Source organism: Herpailurus yagouaroundi, unplaced genomic scaffold (genome assembly GCF_014898765.1).
Source record: "Herpailurus yagouaroundi ecotype Mexico unplaced genomic scaffold, PumYag 186, whole genome shotgun sequence".
Lineage (NCBI taxonomy): Eukaryota > Metazoa > Chordata > Mammalia > Carnivora > Felidae > Herpailurus > Herpailurus yagouaroundi.
The window spans coordinates 38,046,573-38,067,176 of record NW_024412417.1 but is presented as its reverse complement, the minus strand read 5'-3'; the positions used below and the strand labels follow the sequence as shown (position 1 = coordinate 38,067,176).

The window sequence follows — 20,604 nt, the reverse complement described above, 5'->3', positions numbered from 1 at the left end:
TAGGCACCCAGGTGGGAATGGTGGAGGCTTGGTTCCGGGCTGTGTTGTGAGGATGGGGAGAGAGAGAGAGAGAGAGAGAGAGAGACAGGCCGAGAGATCTTTAGGAAGTAAATGAGACAGGACTGGAGATGGATTAGGAAGACGGTGGGTCAAGAGTGTCCCCAGGTCCTGGCCCCAGTGGAGGTGCCACTCTGAGCTAGGGATCCCTGGAGAAGGACCCAGCAGGTGTCTTGGCTCATCTTGTTTTCACTCCCTACCTCTATTTCTCCTCCATTCTGCAAATATTGAAGCTGTTCCCTTACGTAACACCTTTTATCCCAGACTTCCTGTGCTCTGTGCACTCAGCAATTAAGCTTTGGTATGCATGCATTAATTAAAATCCTCTCGCAGGTTCACAGGGCCTGTCCTGAAATATGTATATTCATATGGCTGTACCTCCTCCCTGGGCTGGTTCCCTGGGCTGGGGGAACACCTCCACGTTCCCCGTGGGCACAGAGCTGCTTGGGTCTGTCTGTCGCACCTGTGAGCACGCTTTGATTTCATGTTTAGAGAAATTAATGACTTGTAAATTGCTCTCCGCTGTAGAGCTAGAAATAGAACACACGAAGGCTCCCTGAGCGTTCGCACAGATCCAAGGATGGCGATACCAGCTCCAAAGTGGATCGCCGAAACCGTGGTTTGCTGGCTCTTTTCCTTCCCGTTCCTGGACGGCCACTCGGTGGTGTAGGAACATTCCTAACAAGGATGCCAGCCTCCAAATGAAATCGCGTGTTGGTCTGAGACCATGTCTTCTGCCCGGTCCCGCTGGATGACGCTTGTCCCCTTTTCTCCTGCCCCCATCCAGGTAATTTTCTGATGTGACGGCTGAGACATGAGATCTTCAGCCTCCAGGCTCTCCAGTTTTTCGTCGAGAGATTCGCTATGGAATCGGTGAGTGGCCTCAGCCCATCCTGTCTAGAGCGCACAGCCTGGGAGATGTGGAGGGATTCTTGGGGTGGGGGTTGAAATGCGAAATTTGATCAAACTGCAGACGAGAATCTGACAGAGACGCGGTGGGTGTGAATATTAGTGGCAAACAAATGTGTGGCGTTTGTAAGGCGGTAGGCTTTTCAGAGTGCTTGCTGCCACATCACCTGTGTCCTTTGTGCAGAAGGAAATGTCAGGGTGGTGGTACCGGATGAAGTCAGGAATGGTAACAAGGATGACACTTGTCAGGGATAGGTGCTGTTTTCAGCTGAGCGACTCTTAGAAACATCGTTCAGTAATCCCACCAGGTAGGAATTGCTACATTCATTTTACAGGTAAAGAATGTGCCCAGCTGGATTTGAAGTCAGTTTTTCCTGATTCCGGGTCTCCTGCCTTTTTCCTCTCTGCCATGTTGCCTCTTGGTGGAGGTATGATTTGCCCCATTTTGCAGCTGGAAATACTGAGGCCTGGTGTAGGGGCACGTGATGGAATTCGAGGCATCTGGCCTCAGTAGGTGGAAGTTTGTGTTAAAGGATGATAAAAAAAAATTAGAGTGGGCAAGAAGAGGCAGAGAAGAGTCGTAGAGCCTGAGAATCTTAAAGTTGCCAGGGTCACGTGACGCAGGATGGGTCTGCTGTGACTGGTGTTTCCCAGAAACCAGCTTGGTGTGGTGGAAAGAGCATGGGTGCTGGAGGAATTCTAGCTTTGCCACCAACTTGCTGTGTGACCTCAGGCAAATCACTGACCTTCTCTGTTTCTTTCATCTCTGAAAGGGAAATCATCATATTTATGTGTTATATTTTTGCACGCAGGTTAGAAGAAACTAGACAATAACGTGACTTGCGTGCAGGAGGCACGTGTAGAGCGTCGTAATTATTTCAATTTTTTAGGATAAAAATAGTTTTTAAGTATAAGACAAGCAAAAGTGTCCTGAACGGATGAGAGAGACCGGAGGCAGGGAGACCAACCTGAGGGGCTTCAGTGTGACCCCAACATGAATTGACAAGGAACTGTTCCTACCTTCCAGGGTCAATGAGGCTTTGTATGCTTATGTTCACAGTTTATCTGTTGGGGGGGATACACAAAGTCATGTTTCATTTTGTATTTAAGTCAAGAGTCCAACACAAAAGTGATAGTTTTGCAGGGGTCTTTTCAGGTGATATTAATTATAATTGCAAGGATTACTGAGGATTAGGTTTTGCTATGAATCCTGTGAAATCTAAATGAACATTGGCTTAAGGAAGATATTAGGTATATTTCTCCCTTACCTGAAAGTTCAGACACAAGACGTGCAGAGCTGCTATGGCAATCTGCGCGCCAGCCGGGCATTTGCTCTTTTTTCTCTGCCATGTGGGCCTTCATTCCCAAGTGACCTCATGGTCCATTGTAGCTGCTGCTGCTCAGGACATCATATCTGTCAGCAGGAAGAAGGCAAGAGAAGAAGAAAGGCAGGCTCTCTCCATTTAAGGATGCTTCTGGGTAATGCATCTGCTGCTTCTGCTTATATTCTGTTGGCTGGAATTTAGGCTCTGCACAGCTGCAAGGAAGGCTGGGAAATGCGGTCTTTATTCTACGAGACCACGTGCTTGCCAAAATGGAGAGTTGTTCCTTGTACACAAAGAAGAGAACCTTAGAGGACAAACCTTTCTTTGCCAAGCAAATAGTTACGGAAAGATTGCTTTTAAGAGGAGAGGCTCGGGGGCGCCTGGGTGGCTCAGTCGGTTAAAGGTCTGACTCTTGATTTCGGCTCAGGTCACGATCTCCCGGTTTGTGAGTTCGAGCCCCTTGTCGGGTTCTGCACTGACAGTGCAGAGCCTGCTTGGAATTCTCTGTCTCCCTCTCTCTCTCTGCCCCTCCCCTGCTCTCTCACTCACTCACTCACTAAATAAATAAGTAGAAGGAAGGAAGGAAAGAAGGAAGAGTGAAAGAGACAGAGAAAGAAAGAGGAGAGGCTCTGTGGCCAGATTGCTGGTGTTTGAACCCTGGATCCATGGATCCCTGGATCCATAGCTAACGTGACCTTGGGAAAGCCACTTAACCTTTCAGGGCTTCAGTGAAATGATACTTTGTGCATCTTTCTAAGGGTGGCTTCAAGCATTAGAGGAGTTAAGGTAGAGCACTTGGAACAGTGCCTGGAACGTACGTAATTGCTGTCGAAGCGTTAGCTATTCCTGCTCCTGTCGCTTCTGCTGTTAACACTACGGCTTCTGTTACCGCCATTACTCCTCTCCTGTTACCACCACTGCTTTCACAGTCACTGATCCTGCTGCTCCTACGGTTGCAACCCCCTGTCCTGACTCCCTCTCCTGTTACTTCTGCTGCTGCTGCTGGTACCGTGGCCATCACTGACTACTTCCATGACTTTGAGCGTTAGCGCTGTCCCTCTGTGGTTGGCCAGGCACCGCACCCACGTTCTAAACACAGCGTGGCAAGTCTCGTTTTCCCAACGTGAAGCAAAGAGTCAGCAAGGATAGGTAACTCAGGAGGTGTCCTGCAGCTGGCAGGGGCGCGGCTTACCCCTGGGTGGTGAGGGTAGCGGCGGGAAGGGAGCCCGAGGCCTGCTCCTGAGGTTCCGCGGATGTTCCGTTTCCCCGCCTTGGGTGCTGGTGACACAGGTGTAAAAATTCCTTCGATGGCACACCTATGACACAGGTAATGAAAAAAAAAATTTTTTTAATGTGATTGTTTATTTTAGAGAGAGAGCAGGGGAGGGACAGAGAAGGACGGAGAGAGAGAATCCCAAGCAGGCTCTGTGCTGTCAGCGCAGAGCCCGATGCAGGGCCTGAACCCACGAACGGTGGGATCGTGACCTGAGCCGAAACCAAGAGTCGGACGCTTAACCGACGGAGCCACCCAGGCGCCCCTGTGACACAAATAATTCTATGTATTTATGTTATACTTCAATAGAAGCACATCATGGGGCACACAGAGCACGAGCGAAACCCACGCCTGCCTGGTTGGCTCTCTTAACTGTAAGCTGCTACCTTTGTTTCTTCTTGTTCGTGTGTTGGCTCTTTTTTATGATGTGCGCCTCTACTGCTTATTATCTAGGTGCCAGGGGCCTGGGCCAGAGCGCTTGGGGATACGAAGGAGCAAGCAGCAGGCATGGCCAGTTCTCGTGGGGCTTTCTGTTCAGAAGCAAAGCAAAGGGCTAAATGCCATACAGATCAACTGCCCCAGGGTTAGGCTCCGCGTGCGACCCCCCTGGGGCCACAGGAGGGCGTGCAAACTAGTCCAGCCACACACAGGGTCTCTGTCTGCTAAGATAACGTAGGTGTCCCCCTCAACCGCCTCCTTCGACAGGCAGGAGAGATCCAGCATCTGGGGGTGAGCCGATCACGTGAGGGCGACCTCCGGTAACAGAAAGCTGGTTCCTCCCTTGCCTGTTAACCACCACTGAGAAGGGGTCAGCTCTGCTTCTTTGTGTTTGTCACTCTGACGATTGCTGTGCTTCACTTGGTGTCCGTGGAGCAGAGGAGAGTCGGAGCTGGGAGTTCAGGAGACAAGAACGGGGATCCCACAGGAGCAGAGATTCTCTACATGCATTGAGGCCTAAGTCCAGCGACCTCATACTTGGTCTGGTGGGTTATTAATGTGAACGCATGTGTGAACGAATGGCTGAAATCGCACCTCGCCACGGTGTTATTGCCACTCCTGGGAAAGCTCAGGTCCAGGGGAGTGAAGAGTAACGTGGTTCCTTTTTCTCACCCCACATACCACCAGGAGAGCAGTTGGAAGCAGAACTGAATTCTGAGCCAGCAGTAGAAATCAGGGTTTTCCTCCGGATGTGGAAAGTAACCAGCTGAAACTTGAGACCCTCCGTTAGGAGGTTTACCAAGCCCCAGAGAAACCTTCGTGACCTCCCCCACCCCCGCCTGCCTTTGCTTCTCCAAAGGGTCAAGGCAGACGCCCCGTTGTTATCATGCTGCCAGCTGTCAACCCAAATTGAATTTCCCTGAGCCTGGTTGATGTCCCTTTTTGGCCACAGGGCAGGGGTCAGGAATGAAGGCTGTGCATGGACGGGAAATGTGTCCCTCGGGCTGAACGCAGAAGCGTTGACCTCTCAACTCTGAGCTGCATTTCTAACATTGTTGGGAGGGTTGGAAAGCCTTACGATTTCTGGATGTGAAAGAAAAAGAAATGTGTTTTGGAAAAACCGCATTCGAGTTCCACTGTGAAAGCCCTTTCAGTATCATTGAGGCTGCTCACAGGTCACCGGGTTATTGCATGGCATTGGCCATTCCTTGGTTAGATACCTAAAGGGAAAGAAGGTTTCACTTGGATGAGGGTTTGGGAAATTGTGTTTCTGATCTTGATGGTCTCCCTCTCTCTCTTCACCCCCCACGCCGGTTCAAATATATTAAGCAGCTACTATGTGCCAGGCCCCCTGCTGAATCCCTGGGAAACAGACGAATAAGATCCCCTGGAAAGCCTCCCTGAGCTTCTCATTCATTCACTTAAAAAAAATTCATTCTGCAATGTTTATTGAGCACCTAATTTGCTCTGGTCTCTTGTCAAGATTAAAGATACAGTTCCTTCTCCGACCGCGTTTGTACTTTATTAGTTTCTTCACTTGCTCACTCAAACACATTGTCAGCACCCTACTACGTGCCAGGGAGTTGGCTCCAGTTCCTGGGACCCCGAGATGAACAAAATATCGCTTCTGTCTTGCTAAAAAAGAAGAAAGAAAGAAAGAAATTTATGGACACCGATCACCTTGGAATAAGGGCCTGCCCTACTCAGGTGTGACCTCATCTTAATTTATGTCTTAATTGCATCTGCAAAGACCGAGTTTTTAAGTAAACTCACATTCATGGATACAGGCTCCAGGACATCAACATTTGGAGGGGGGGGTGGGGTACACAATTCAGCATGTCTCAATTATATACAATGATGCAAAGCCCCTACCAGAGCCTCTGGAGTGAGTGTGATCATCTTCCTCTTCCTTCCTTCACTTTCTCTCTGCATCTAGAAGGTACGCACCCTCGAGGTCAGAGACTGTGGCTCTGAGCGAGCGATTCTGGATTTTGTGCCAGGGAAGTGAAGCGGACATTTTCATGGCGCACTTACAGAGAGCGTCTGGTGTGGTCCGAGTGATGGGCAGGGCTCTTTCCCGCCACTGTCATTTGTTTTTGTTTCTTGGGGTGGTTGATTGAGGGTGTCATGGGGACGCCTGCCTTGACCGGAAGGCCTGGCTTGGTGGGTAGAACTGTGGCCTCCTATCCTGGTTCAGCTCTTGCTGGTTTTGTGAACCTGGGTGCATTTGTTCACCTTTCTCTGTTTCAGGCAGCCTGTCTGTACCTCACCCTAGGGGTCTTGTGAGGACCAGGGGGGATCGGATCTATAAAGCGTTCACAAGAGCACCTGGCCCATCGTAGCTATTTGGTGCTCATTGGTGAGGACTGTGCCAAGGAATATGACCCATCCAGGAGAGACGGCTTGCCCAGCTCATTCTCACATTCCCCTCGATGGAGACTTTTGTTCAGTAACTACTTAACAAATAAATTTTCTTCAAAAAAAAATTTTTTTTTCATGTTTATTTATGTATTTTGAGAGAGAGAAAAAGCTCAAGTAGGGAAGGGGCAGAGAGAGGAAGAGAAAGAGAAAAAGAGAAAGAGTGAGAGAAAGAGAAAGAGAAAATCTCAAGCAGGCTCCACACTGTCAGAGCAGAGCCTGACTCAGGACTCAAATTTATAAGCTGTGAGATCTTGACCTGAGCCGAAATCAAGAGTCAGGAGCTTAACTGACTGAGCCACCCAGGCGCCCCCTTTGGTTCACTATTTAATGCCATTCACCGTCTGAACATTTCCGCGTAATCTTTCCTAAAGAAAGGCTTTTGGAGATACAGAAAATATCCCCGCCTCCACCCCAGCACGAAGATGTGCATTTAAAATGGTAAACAGTTGTAAACAAGATAAAAGCCTGCCCTACAAGGAGGATTCAACAAATTAGAACAAAATGATAAAAAAAAAAAATTAGGGTAAAATACTGAAAAACAATGTAGTCATTAAAAAAGAAGATTATGATCACTTTTCTAAAGTTATGAAATGTTTGTAATCTAAATGTTACATAAAAAAAAAAAAGTTAAGTTTTAGGGCACCTGGGTGGCTCGGTCCATTAAGCGTCTGACTCTTGATTTCAGCTCAGGACATGATCTTTTGGTTTGTGAGTTTGGGCCCCACGTTGGGCTTTGTGCTGACAGCACAGAGCCTGCTGGGTTTCTCTGTCTCCCTCTCTCTCTCCCTCTCCCCTGCTCTGTCTCTCTCAAAATAAATAAACCAACATTAAACAATTTTTTTAAAGGAAATAATTATTTTTTTAAAAGTTTAATTTTTTGAGGCAGTGAGTTAATTTCTCTGTGCTTCGGTTTTCTCATCTGTAAGATGGAGACAGGTCACAGTACCTTCCTGACCTAGGACTGAGGATTAAGTGGGACAATACACATGAAGCACGTGATGGGCCCCTGGCACGTATTAGGTGCCCGCCAACTGCTAGTTGTTGTCTTTTATTTATCATTTGGTTTAAATCCTGTGCAAAATGTTCTTAGTAAAATATTTAGAATCAGTAACACAGATGAAATGCACGCATTGTCTCTTTCAGATACTTAGTCAAAGGGGCTGCGTCCTATCACTCAGCAAATGGGGAGCAGACCCTGTGTCAAGCAGTCTTAGCCCACAGTGCGGTAGGTCTCTGTCTAGGGGTGTGATCAGAATCCCTTTCGAGGGCTTTTAAAAGAGTACAGATGCTTGGGGATGCCAACTTAATAGATGTGTGGTAGACCCCAGGCATCTGCAGTCTTAAAAGTAGTTCCTTGGGTGATTTTGATGCTCAGGATTGAGATAAGGCACAATCACTCCCCTCGAGAAGTTTGCAAACCAGATGGGAAGATGGGAACAGCGGGTGCATTAAGAGATACAGCATGATATAAGGATGATACAAGTTCTACAGAATGGGGCTCCCAACCCTGGCTCCCCTGCAGAACCCTGTAAAGATAAAGCTCCCCAGATGTATGGAATCAGAACCTCCCAGGGTGAAGCCTTTCCAGGAATTCTGATGGTCAGCTCGGTGCAGTGCTGTTGGCGAGGATTCTGAGTGGTAGAATAAGTCAAGGGAACCCAGAGGTTCCCGTTCGCCCTGGGATTGTCACAGAAGCTCCCTCTGTGGAGGTGTGGTTCCAGGTCAGGCTTTTGACAATGCCTCTCAGTGTCTCATCTTCGCGTCTCCCTCCCTCTGCCTCCAGCACTCGCCTGTGGCACATTGCATAGATTGTGAATCAGGGTTCTTCCAAAGACATTGTCTCTAAGCCATGAGGCTGATATGTTTCTTCTCGTTGGTGTTGATAAATGCTTTAACACACACACACACACACACACACACACACACACACACACAAATGTATTATTTACTTATTTAAAGCATTTTTAATTGTGCCGAAATACACATGACCTAAAATTTACCATCTTAATGATTTTTTTAAGTGGTATTAAATATATTCATGTTTTTGGGCAACCATCACCACTATGCATCTCCAGAACTTTTCTCATCTTGCAAAACTGAACCTCTGTCCCCATTAACAATTCGTCACGTCCCCCTTGCTCTAGCCCCTGGCAGCCAACCAGTCTGTTTTCTCTCTTCATGAATTGGACGACTCCAGGTGCCCCATAAAAGGGGAGTCATATAGCATTGGTCTTTTTGTGACTGGCTTATCTTACCACAGTGTCTTCAAGATTCACCCGTGTCGTAGCACACGTCAGAATTTGCTTCCTCTTTAAGGTTGGCTGATATCCCATCGTTACGGACGTACCACGGTTTGCTTCTCCATTCTTCCACTGATGGACACGTAGATTGCTTCCATCTCTTGACTATTGTGAATAATGCAGCTGTAAATATAGGTGCACAAATATCACTTCAAGACCCTGCTTTCCGGTCTTTTGGGTATATACCCAGAAGTAGAGCTGCTTGATCATACGGTATTTTTATGTTTCTTTGTCTTTTCTTTTCTTTTTTGAGGAACCTCCCTTCCATCTTCTGTAGCGGCTGCACCATTTTAGATTCCCCCCAATGGTGCACAAGGATTCCGATTTCTCCACATCCTCGCCTACACTTGTTATTTTCTGTTTTTGTGATAGTAGCCATCCTAATGGGTTTGCTGGTGAGTGCTTTTAGCAAGGACAAATCACTGTCAGCTTCATATTTCATTCATGTTATGCGGGCCAATTAAGCAATTCCCAAGCATTTATTTATGCTGTAGGCACTGAGTATACACACCTAAATAATACATGCATGATTCTTGCCTTCGAGGCTCTCAGAGTGTGTCGGGGGAAATAGATAGATGGCAGGTCATTTCTGGCCAATACGGAAGGTATAATACTGTTTCCTTAGGTAGCATATGAAGCCTTGAATATAGTTAGAAATGGTAGGAAATGATGACTGAATTTAGTGGTTTGGTGCAAAACACGTGAGGTACATTATTCAAGTGGATTTAGGGGTCTAGATGTTTGGGCTGTTCAGCAGAACTTTCTATAATGATGGATGTTCTGTGTGGTGTCCATTAGCCACATGTGACTGTTGAGCACTTAAAATGTGCTTAGTGCAACTGAGAAATGGAATTTTTTAAGTTTACTTAACCTTTTTTTTTTTAAGTTTATTTATTTTGAGAGAGAGAGAGAGAATGCACAAGCATGTGCTCAAGCAGGGAAGGGGCAGAGAGAGAGGGAGACAGACAATCCCAAGCAGGCTCTGCAATGTCGACACAACGCCCCCCCACCCCCCCACTCGGGGCTCGGGCTCAGTCTCCATCTCAAGAACCAGGAGATCATGACCAGAGCCAAAATCAAGAGTCGGACGCTTGACGGACTGAGCCAGCCAGGTGCCCCCAAAGTTTAATTAGTCTTAATGAATTGAAATTGAAATTGAAATTAGCCGTAAGTGGCTAACGGCTAGGGTGCTGGACCGCACAGTAATGGAGATTCTCACGTGGTTCTCAAACTGGAACAAGCACGTGCATTACCTGGGGATCCGGTTAAAGAGCAAACTCCCTCTGCTGTTTCTGATTCCTTCAGTTTGTAGTGAGGCCAAGCACTCCGCATGTTAAGCAACCACCACAGGTGATTCTGATGCAGGTGCAGCCTGAGAAAAGACGAGTCTTGCAGTTTTGAAACTTTTGTATCCGCAGAATATTTTCTTCATGTGCATGTTAAGAGAGGGCTTAGTGTATAAACCAGATGGGAGCAGAGCTGCTGTGGCACAGGCAGGGCTGCAAGCTGGAGCTCCGTGCACATGGGGGACCATGCCCCACCCCCCCACCTCCCCGAGGAGGCTTCTTGTCCAGCACAGCCTCACCTCTTCATGAATCTGTGACTCTGGGAGATACAGGGTAGGATTGGGTTTTCCAATAGCCATATGCATGCCAGAACCAATTTTTTAAAAGTTTTACTTATTTATTTTGAGAGAGACAGAGACCAGGCGAGTGGGGGGAAGGCGGAGAGAGAATCCCAGGCAGGCTCTGCACTGTCAGCTCAGAGCCCGGCACGGGGCTCGAACCCACGAAACCGTGAGATCATGACATGAGCTGAAACCAAGAGTCAGGTGCTTAACCGACTGAGCCACCCAGGCGCCACCCAGAACCAGTTTAAAACCAGTAGGTCCCCCGGAAACACAAGTGGAAGAAACACAATGTTTAGTTCAGGCTACTCGAACAAAAGTACCACAGACTGAGGGGCTTCCACAACAAACATTTATTCCTCACACTTATGGCGGCTGGAAAGTGCAAGATCAAGGCGCTGGCAGATTCCAAGTCCAGTGAGAGCCCACCCCCTGGCTCACGGATGACTGACTGTCCTTCCGCTGTGTCCTCACATGCTATCTGGGGTCCCTTTGATAAGGACACAAATGCCAATCATGAGGGCTCCACCCTTATGACCTAATCACCTCCCAGAGGTCCTACCTGCTGATACCGTCACACTGGCAGTTAGGGTCTCAGCAAATGAATCTGGGGGGACACAAACATTCAGCCCATAGCACACAATTGATACACGAGTGGGCCATTTCCTTCCTTGCCCTGGACATTAACATCTTGGCATCCCAGGAGGAATTGCAGAGCAGTGGTTATGAGCACTGAGTCTGACCTGTATGTGAATGCCAGTGACACCCTCAGAATTTTAGTGGGTGGTCCTAGGCAAGTTTCTCCGTCTGCAAAGTGGGTATAATGATATCTGCCACATAAGTGACTATAGTTGACCCCCCCCTTCTTTTTTTGAGAGAGAGAGGGTACAAGTGATCGAAGGGGCAGAGAGAGAGAGAGAGAGAGAGAGAGAATCCCACAAGAGAGAGAGGGAGAGAGAAGTGGGGCTCGCCTGAAGCGGGACTCAAGCTCACCCCATGGGGGACTCAGACTTACAAATCATGAGATCATGACCTGAGCCAAAGTCAGATGCTTAACTTACTGAGCCACCCAGGTGTCCGGCTGACCCGTGAACAGTACAGGGGTTCGAGGCGCTGACTCCTCCCTCATGACTCTCCCCACAGCTTAACTACTAATAGCCTACTGTTAGCCGGAAGCCTTACTGCTGACATAAATCGTTGATTAGTATGTATTTGGTATGTTACATGTATTCTTACAGTCAAGTAAGCTGGAGAAAAAAATGTTGAAGAAAATCATAAGGAAGAGAAAATGCGTTTACAGTGCTGTACAGCATTCGTCGGAAAAAACCCACACAGTTCAAACCCGTGTTCCAGGATCAGCTATGCATGCAAAGCCAAAGCCCAGCAGTTGGCACTTACCACTCATTAGTATAACAACAATAACAGCAATAATAATAGCTGACACTGAACATTTAACATGAGCCAGGCGATTTACTCTCTTAAGCACTTGCTACTTATTAGCTCATTTAATCCCACAACAGCCCTGTGAGGCAGATACTATTATTTCTGTTGTAAAGACCGGCTGACACTCGTGGAGGTTTGGGAAGTTGGCTGAGGACATGCTGCTGCGAAATGGCAGAGGTGGAGGTCAGTTACAGGGAGTCTGGCCCCGGAGCCTGGAATGTCTACCATTCGCTATGTCCCTATATCATCCCTAGGTCCTCAGGAAAGCTGTTTAAGAGGAGACCCCTCCTCGAGTCTCAATGCTTCAGACTTGCTCTGCGGGTCGGCTCAGCTCCCGGGAGGCATTTGCCCCAGCTGGCCACTCCCTCCCTCTAAAAACTTTGTTTTCTTTGGACTTGCATGGCACCAAGCCCGTTTGAATTTCTTCTTGGGACCCTGCCCCTTTTCGCAGCCTCTCAGCGGGGCGTCCCTGGCTCCAACCGACCTCAAGGTGTTTTTGGAGACCCTGTGTGTGCTGACTAATTATATACTTCCAAACTCTGTGTCCGCTGAGCCTCTCCTCTGAGTTCCAGACTTGATTATCCCAAACACCTGATTAATACCTCCATTTGGAAGTCTAGCAGGCACCTCAAGATTAAGCTGGCCATCATGGGTTATTCTTTCCACCGCTCCTGCGTGGGATCATGCTTTGCCCTGGCTTAACACCCATCAGTGGCCCTGATGCCCCCTGCCCGTTTTACCTAAAATGAAATCCAGTTTCGTTACCATGGCCCACAAAGGCTCCATTTCCTCAACAGCATTCAGTTGTCAGAGGCTGCGAGCACTGGCTGTCTCAGGACTCTGCCTCGCGCTGTTTCTCTGCCTCTAGGACCACTCTCCCTGCACCTCCTGGCCCCCAAACCCCTGCTCTTTGTAAGAGTGACAAGTCTTGTCCTAGAGTCTCAGCTTAAATGCTACTTCCTCAGATCTTTCCTCACCACTGCATTCCCTCTGGCTGCACCCTTCATGTTTTCTTCTAGCACTGTAACAATCTGGAATCATTTGTTTACTTGTGTGTGTCTGCCCCGCCCCCCACCAAGACCACCAGCTCCCAGCAGACAGTGGTGATGGCTGCTTATCCACTAATGTTATCCCAGTGCCTGGCATAGAGCCTGGCACATAGTAGATGTTCAGTAAATACAAATTGGTGAAATCATATCAATGGCCCATAAACTTGATCATCAACATAAAATGCCATTTCTAGGCTTGTTACTTGAAGAACCCTTTCACAGCTGAGGTGGTCTTCGTATGTGTATACAGTGATCGAGAATTGGATGGGACCCGGCCTTTTGTACGGACCTTGGTCTCTATTTGCACATTTTTTTCTTTCCCGGGTCATCCATAATGTTACAACTTAACAAAGATCGTCTTAGAGAAAGCAGCAGTCTTGGATACTCAAGTGATTCGGTTTTGGTTTAAAAGGAAGCTAGGAGCTAATGCATTTTGCAGATATGAATAGAGAACAATTTTCTCCATTAAAAAAAAAAAAAAAAAAGATAGGTAACACTTTGTGTGGGTTCCCAGAGTGCCAGAAACTCCCAAAAGGGCTTCTCTGCAAATATTTGGGGTTTGGTGCTCATAAACAACACAGGTTTTCCTGAAAATTGGTCCGCACAGCAAGAACGCACCGTAGCTTGCAAAGTGGAAACGTGCTCGCCAGGCTTCGGCGAAGTGTGGAGTTAGTGTTTTTGGCCCAGCGGCAGAACCGCGGGCGGAGGCATGCCAGTTCCTGCAGACCGGTTATTAACACGACTGGCTGCAGGGACCGTGAGCCCCGCCGTGCGCTTCATCACTGCTGCCGTTTCATCAGCTGCAGGATGATTGACTCTTAGATGCCCGAGCCACAGACGGTGGCCCGGGTGAGTCTACTTCTAGCTGCTTCTCCCGGGGGGAGGTCCAGCGGTCAGAAGTGTCCAAATGGCAAGGTTGGTCAGGAGAGGAGATTGGCAATGGGTTTTTCACAGGTAATTCTGCCAAGTTTGGACCTGTGGTTGTGTGTCCTTCGTGTGCCAGGCCCTGGACTCAGACCCGTGGCAGGCGTGGCGGCTGAGGCTGCTGTCCGGATTCCCTCGTGCCCGCTCCATCCTACCCAAGCCCGGTAATGGGGCGCGGGCAGGCCGTGCCTTCGATCACAAGGGAATCTATAGCTATCATCTTGGTTTTGGGTGACAGGGACCCAATTCAGACCGGCTGACACAGTAAAGGGATTTACTTGCTCACATTGAGAGAGGACGTCAGGTTTAAAACCTGGCCCCAGAAATGGTTGGCTTCAAAGGTTTGGTTCCCCCCCCCCCCCCCCGCATCACCACTGAATGTCACCGTTCCTCCCTCACATCCCAGCAGTGTGTTCTCCTGTGCTGGCTTCCTCCTTGAGTTCTGCATGCTGCAGTTTCCGGGAGCTGGCCTACAGTCGCTAGCCTAACAACTCCAGTAAATAGAGCTTTTCTTCCCAGAAGTTCTAGCAAAATCTCTGAATTGATTCCCATTGGTCCAACTTGGGTCACGTGTCCACCTCACCTGACCATCCAGAGCTGGGGGAGGGGTGTACAGTCAGCACCATGGGAACAGGGAAGGGGCGGCTTCCCCGAGGGAAACTTGGAGTACAGTCATCAGAAGAAGGGGGTACTGGGTCCCAGGGAGGCAAACACGGAAGTGCCCACATCACTAACCAAGTTAAGTGGAGATGGAGAGAGCCAGTGAGTTCTGGCCGGCTTCCTTAGAGGGGTGTGCAGGAGTCTGCGTTCTGCTTTGGCTCTTTTATTTATTGTTTGTTTGTTTAATTTATTTTTTGTAATGTTTATTTTAAAATTTTTTTTTTTTCAACGTTTATTTATTTTTGGGACAGAGAGAGACAGAGCATGAACGGGGGAGGGGCAGAGAGAGAGGGAGACACAGAATCGGAAACAGGCTCCAGGCTCTGAGCCATCAGCCCAGAGCCTGACGCGGGGCTCGAACTCACGGACCGCGAGATCGTGACCTGGCTGAAGTCGGACGCTTAACCGACTGCGCCACCCAGGCGCCCCTGTAATGTTTATTTTTGAGAGAGAGAGACAGAGCATGAGCAGGGAGGGGCAGAGAGAGGGAGACCCAGAATCCGAAGCAGGCTCCAGGCTCCAAGCTGTCAGCACAGAGCCCGACGCGGGGCTCGAACCCACGAGCTGTGAGATCCTGACCTGAGCCGAAGTGGGATGTTTAACCGACTGGGCCACCCAGGCGCCCCCGCTTTGGCTCTTTCCAATGACCCTCCAGCACAGCAACGTCTGGCTCACCTCGGGGATCCCTCCAGGCCATTATTTGTGTGCGCTGAGAGTCAGCCTTGTGTTCCCCATCCTCTCCTCTAACCTCCTTTGTGCAGCTCATCCCATCGGATCACAGGCAGAGTTCAGACCTTGAGCCCCACCTTTGACCACCAGTCTCTTCTGAAATATGGGTCTGGGTCTCTGCCCCTGGCGTCTGGCACAGCAGCCCCGCAGATCTCGTACTCTTTCCGCGAGAGCATCCTCCACCCGGTAGGCAGGAGTTTGATGGGTTGAGAGGTGGATCCGAGGGTCAGGAGCCAGGGCGGTGACACTGTGGAGGCCCCTGCCTTTGGTTCCCTTGTCCTCAGATAAGTATAAACCTTTGCCCACCCTCGCCCCGCTCCCTAGGGGGGCCTGCCCCTGCTGTACCACATCTCTGGGCTCACCTCTTTTTGTCTGTCCTCCAGCCAGACTCGGGTTCTGTTGGTTCCCTCCAGACCTCTATTTTCTCCATTCCTGGGACCTTCCCAGATGCTGCCCTTGGCAGGGAGACCCCCCCCCGGGGCGCCCCTCCCCTCTTCCCCCTTTTTCTAGTGAGTTCTTGCTCATCCAAGTCCCAGCTCAAAGGGCTCTTCCCTGGGGAAGCCTTACCTGACACCTCCTTCCAACCTGGCTAGCTTTGTCACAGTGCACCTCCTGTGCGACTCCCCTTGTTCTTTGTGTGTGTGTGTGTGTGTGTCGGGGGGCGGGGAGTGTATATGACCATCTGGCTTTTATTCACGTCAGTCTTTCTCACTAGATTATAACTGCCACGAGGGTGGGGGCATCACAGTTTTACTTACCACTATCTGTAGGGTCACAGTGCCTAGCACAGAGTGGCTATAAATGTTTGTTGAGTGAATGGGTGACTGGGCACTGGGGAGCCACTGAGGGATGTGACATGTGAGAAGATGTCTTGCCCGAATTCCCCCATGCTCCACCCTCTCTGAAGCCCACATCTTCTGAATCCCATCGTCCTGCTTTCCCTCCTCTGCCCAGCAGTGGGGCTCTCTGAGTAGCAGGAGAGGGAAGGTGACAATTATCACAGGGGATGAAGGGTTGTCTGCAGACCGGGTCATAAATTACATAGCAACACTGACAGCTTTGATGTTGGCCCTGACAGTTGTGATCACCCCTTCCTTCTAGCAGGTCTTAGGCACGTGAGTTTCTTTTAATCAGGCAAGGCCTTTCCTGCTGGTAACTTGAGGTCATTCCATTTCACCTCGGGGTGTCCCATCTATCTGGTTTGGGTCTTGGATCGCTCTTGGATTGAACGCCATGATCTTATTTGGGGATAAAGCTGATAGAAACTGGAAGGATCACGTGTAATCTTAGAGGGCTCTGGCTCCCCCTTGCCAGGAGTTCAAATGAAAGTTCACATGAGTTTGACCGGTACACAGAGGGCAGTCTTCACAGGAAGCCATAAGCAGGGCAGGTGGCCAGTCCTGGAGAGGAGCCAGGGGACCTGGGTCCTTCTGTGGTCCCCAGACTGATGGGGAGATCCTCCGGGTAAGTCCTTCTACCTGTCTGGCAGAAGTGTTCCGTACAGTTGGACATCTTTCAGTCATAAGCTGTGGAACAGAAAGAAAAGCCCACAGCTGGGGCTGGCTTCAGGCACTGTTGGATCCAGGGACACCATTAAGGTTGTCTCACTTGCTCCCTTTATCTTACTGTGATTTATACGTAACCGTTAATAAGAGACTCTCCTGACGCCTCCTTGCTATGTGACCTTGGGCAAGCCACTAGCCCCTGTGAGCCTCAGTTTCCTCCTGCAGTGAGGATTCAATGAGACAGTCCATGAAAGCAGTTAGCACAGTACCCGGCACATAGTAGGTCTTCTTGGTTCTGAGCACCTTTCTGGCTTCGAAATCCACAGGCAGGCTTTATTCCTGTTGGACCCTAGTGATTCGGGGCTCACAGCCTCCTGGCTTCTTGTGTATCGTAAAGAGAGTGTCCCTTTCCCAAAAGCAGTCAGTGATACGGGTGTGGGTCTCAGGCTCACTGGCAACAGGCCCGTGCTACTGGCCAGAAAGGGGTCCTCCTGGTGGCAGGAGCTCAGGGAGACCCTCAAGGGAGAGGCCGGAGGAGACAGCAGCCTATCTGCCAGGTTGGGCAAGGATGGAGTGGGCACCAGGCTAGGGGTGGCATATTATTCCCAGGGGAAGACTGAGTAAAGAGCCTTGCTAACCCTTGTTTTGTGAAGGGCGATGCCAACAGAGAAGGTGAGAGTTAATGTGTATTGACCACATACAACATGCTCCTCCGTGCCTCTGCACCTCTGCACATGCTGTTCCCTCTGCCGGGGATGCCATGCCACCCCTGCACACTCCCATTTCAGTCCCCAAGACCCTGTTCTTCTGCAAAGTGCCCCCTGGCCATAGCAGCTACCACCACGGCCCGCCCCCAGTCACTCTCCCCTGTCACTGCTTTTCCATTTTGGAACAAGCTCTGGGGGGTGGTAGCAGCGTGTCCTGGGAATGCAAAAGGAAATAAATCACAGTGGCTACGTCAGAATTACTTTGGTCCTTCCTCTATCTGAGGGCTATTCATTCGTTCACGTATTCCACAAGTATTTAAATTAAGCATCTTCTCCTTTGCCAGACATTGCTCTAGTGACTGGGGATTCAGTAGGTAGCGGGAGAGACAATAAAGTCAATAAATAACATTAATGAAGAAGTTAATTTCTGGTGGCGTATAATTTAAGAAAATCAGCGATCGGGGAGCAGGGTGGGAGGAGGGAGGCTGTGGAGTGTGGCACGAAGGATGGAAAGAAGCAAAGAGGAAGAGGTCTGGGTCCGGGAACGTCCAAGTGAGGGGACAGCAGGTGAGAGACCCTTAGAGTGGCACATTCCAAGAGTGACCACCGGACGCAAGGCTGCAGTGTGGGAAAGGAGGAGGAAGGTTTGAAAAGTCAGGTCATGGAGATGGGCAGGGGCTGGGTCTGGTAAGGCGTTGAGACCACGTCAGGGGCTTAGATTTTATCCTAAGTGCTTTGGGAAGGCATTGTTGCAGCTCCTTGTCTGACCTTGGGTCCGCGATCCTCACGGAACCCTGCACCATCAATATGGTAGCTGCTAGCCGCATGGGGCTACCCAGCACTTGAAATGTGGTTGAACAGAATTGAGACGTCCCTTGCCTATAAGATAGGCCAGATTTCAAAGACTCTGAATGGAAAAAAAAAAAAGAATTTTTTTTTAATAATTACTATTATAATTAATCATTAATCATTAATAATTTTTCTATTGATTACATGTTAAAATAATATTTTGGACGTGTTGGGTTAAGTAATGTTTATTATGAAAACGAATTTCACCTCGGGGCGCCTGGGTGGCTCAGTGGGTTAAGCATCTGACTCTTGATGTTGCCTCAGGCCATGATCTCTCGTTCGTGAGTTCAAGCCCTGCGTTGGGCTCTGCACTGACCGTGCGGAGCCTGCTTGAGATTCTCCCTTTCCCCCTCTCTCTCTCTCTCAAAATAAATAAACTTTAAAAAATTGAATTTCATCCCTTTTGACTTGTAACGTCGTGATCAAAAATCTAAAATTATACGCATGGCATGTACTGTATTTCTTTTTTTTCATGTATTTCTGTTGAACAGCTGTACCCTAGAAGCACCCTCAGCCATTGCTTCTACCTGCCTGGACTCTGATTACCTCTTGACCTGTCCGCATCCCTCTTTGAGGACTGACTGTATCTGGTCAGCGGTCCTTTTCCAGGAGTGGAGTCCTCAGGAACAGCGTTGGTGCTCTGTTTGGATCTCCTTGGCACCCACGGGTTCCCATGTGCTGAGCGCCCAGGACTGTGCCTTTTGAGGCTCCCTCTGCATTCCAGAGTGCTCAGCATTAACTCTCTGGGAGCAACCCTCAGCCCATGAAGGACAAGAGTTGGGGAATAAATGCTCTAGTTCCCTTGCCCCGCACGCACACAGCTCTGAAGTTCTGTGGCCTTTCCCAGAAGTCTCCATGGGATCGGACGTTGTTGCCCATGGTGATAACCTGCTCTTTAACGTACCCATACTGGCTCTCTTCCCTTCCTCGTCTTATTTCCCCATTCATCCGCCTGGGTGCATTTTCTTTCAGTCTTCGTGTTGGGCTCTGATCGTGGGGGAATCCAGCCTGAGACCTGGGGCGCCCAACACATAGGTGTTTGATAGGAGGAGAGGAATCGTCTCTCCAGCACATCACTGGTGACGGCCGTAGGGGGTAGGGGTGGGTGGCAGGGGAGTGGGCTTCCTGGCTGGTCTTCTCCAGCTTCTGGACTTCTGAGCCAGAGGACAAGGGGCAAGGCTGGTTGCCAGGCCTGGGGCGTGGTGTCAGGCCGGTTCCGGGTGCCTCCGGCTGCCACACCCGGAGGGACAGTTGAATCAGCTGCTGAGTCAGTGAGGACAGAGCAGCCCAGAGAGTGCTGTCCTCCTCTGCCAGTCTGGCAGTGGGACCCGGGACGGCCTTGCAGTTGCAAGGCGGGGAGGAATGTCCAACGCATGCCGTGAAGTGTAGAGTATGAGAGTGACTTCTTTTTTCTCCCACTCCTGACCCCGGGCAGCTTTCAGTTCTCCGATACCAACTGCGCGTCCCCCAACTCCATTCAGTTCTGACGCTAGCCACCTGGGTTTAGCCCAGGCCCCACCAATTGAGGGCTCAGTCCCACGAGACTGCCCCCGCTTCAGATGCCAGAAGCAAGCCCCAGGGCGACTTCTGACTGACGGGCCGTAAATTTGGGAGTTTCCATGGCCCCCTAAGCAGGTTCTATAATTTGCTAGAATGGCTCACTGAACTTCCTTACTATTTCCAGTTTATTATAAAAGATACAACTTAGGAACAGCCAAATGGAAGAGGTGTGCATCGGGGCAGGTATTGGGGTTGGGGGGTGCACAGAGCTTCCAGGCCCTCTCGGGGCTCCCTGCCTTCACAGCCCATTGATACGTTTGCCAGCCCAGAAGCTCCCTGATCCCCATAGTGTAGAGGTTTTTAGGGAGATTTCATGTCACAGGCACGATTGACTAAATCCTTGGCCATTGGCGATTGAATGGTCTCCGTGCCCTCGTCCTGGGCTGGAGATCTTTCTGGTGATCATCCTGAAGCTGTTTCGCCTCCTACCCGCGAGTCATCTCTTCAGCGTACAAAAGACGGGCAGTCTGCAGGTTGCAAGGGTGCTAGGGGCTCTGTGCCAACGACTAGAGACCGAGACCAGATGTATTTTCATGATCCCACTGTGGGCCATGGTATTAACGAGATCAGGTGAGGACACGTGTGAACACCTTGGCTGGCAAGCTGCCTGGATCGCGGCGTGGTGTCTGTTGACGTGTGTCTAAGGAGGAGGGAGGGCGGGAGGTGATAGATCTCGCCGTGTAGAACCGCTGGGATGTGTCTGCTCTTCAGCGGGTATGCAGAGCACCTACTGTGTGCTCTTGTTGGAGCCTGGTTGAGCCTTCTCAGCATTAAACCCCGCAGCTTAGACGCTCTCCCTGGCTTTTAGGGCAGAGACCACCTCCTCGG

At 49.8% G+C, this 20,604-nt stretch overlaps 1 protein-coding gene across 6 annotated transcripts in view; it reads left to right on the top strand.

Annotated features, from left to right (window-relative positions):
• The first annotated feature begins 825 nt into the window (after positions 1–825).
• Positions 826–20,604, top strand: part of ASAP1 (ArfGAP with SH3 domain, ankyrin repeat and PH domain 1) — a 314,485-nt gene continuing 294,706 nt past the window's right edge. For all 6 annotated transcript variants that reach the window (XM_040494438.1, XM_040494435.1, XM_040494437.1 and 3 more), the window contains exon 1: positions 826–930. In XM_040494438.1, the coding sequence (XP_040350372.1) occupies positions 872–930 (59 nt within the window). In that variant the 5' untranslated portion in view covers positions 826–871. The remainder of the gene's footprint in view (positions 931–20,604) is intronic.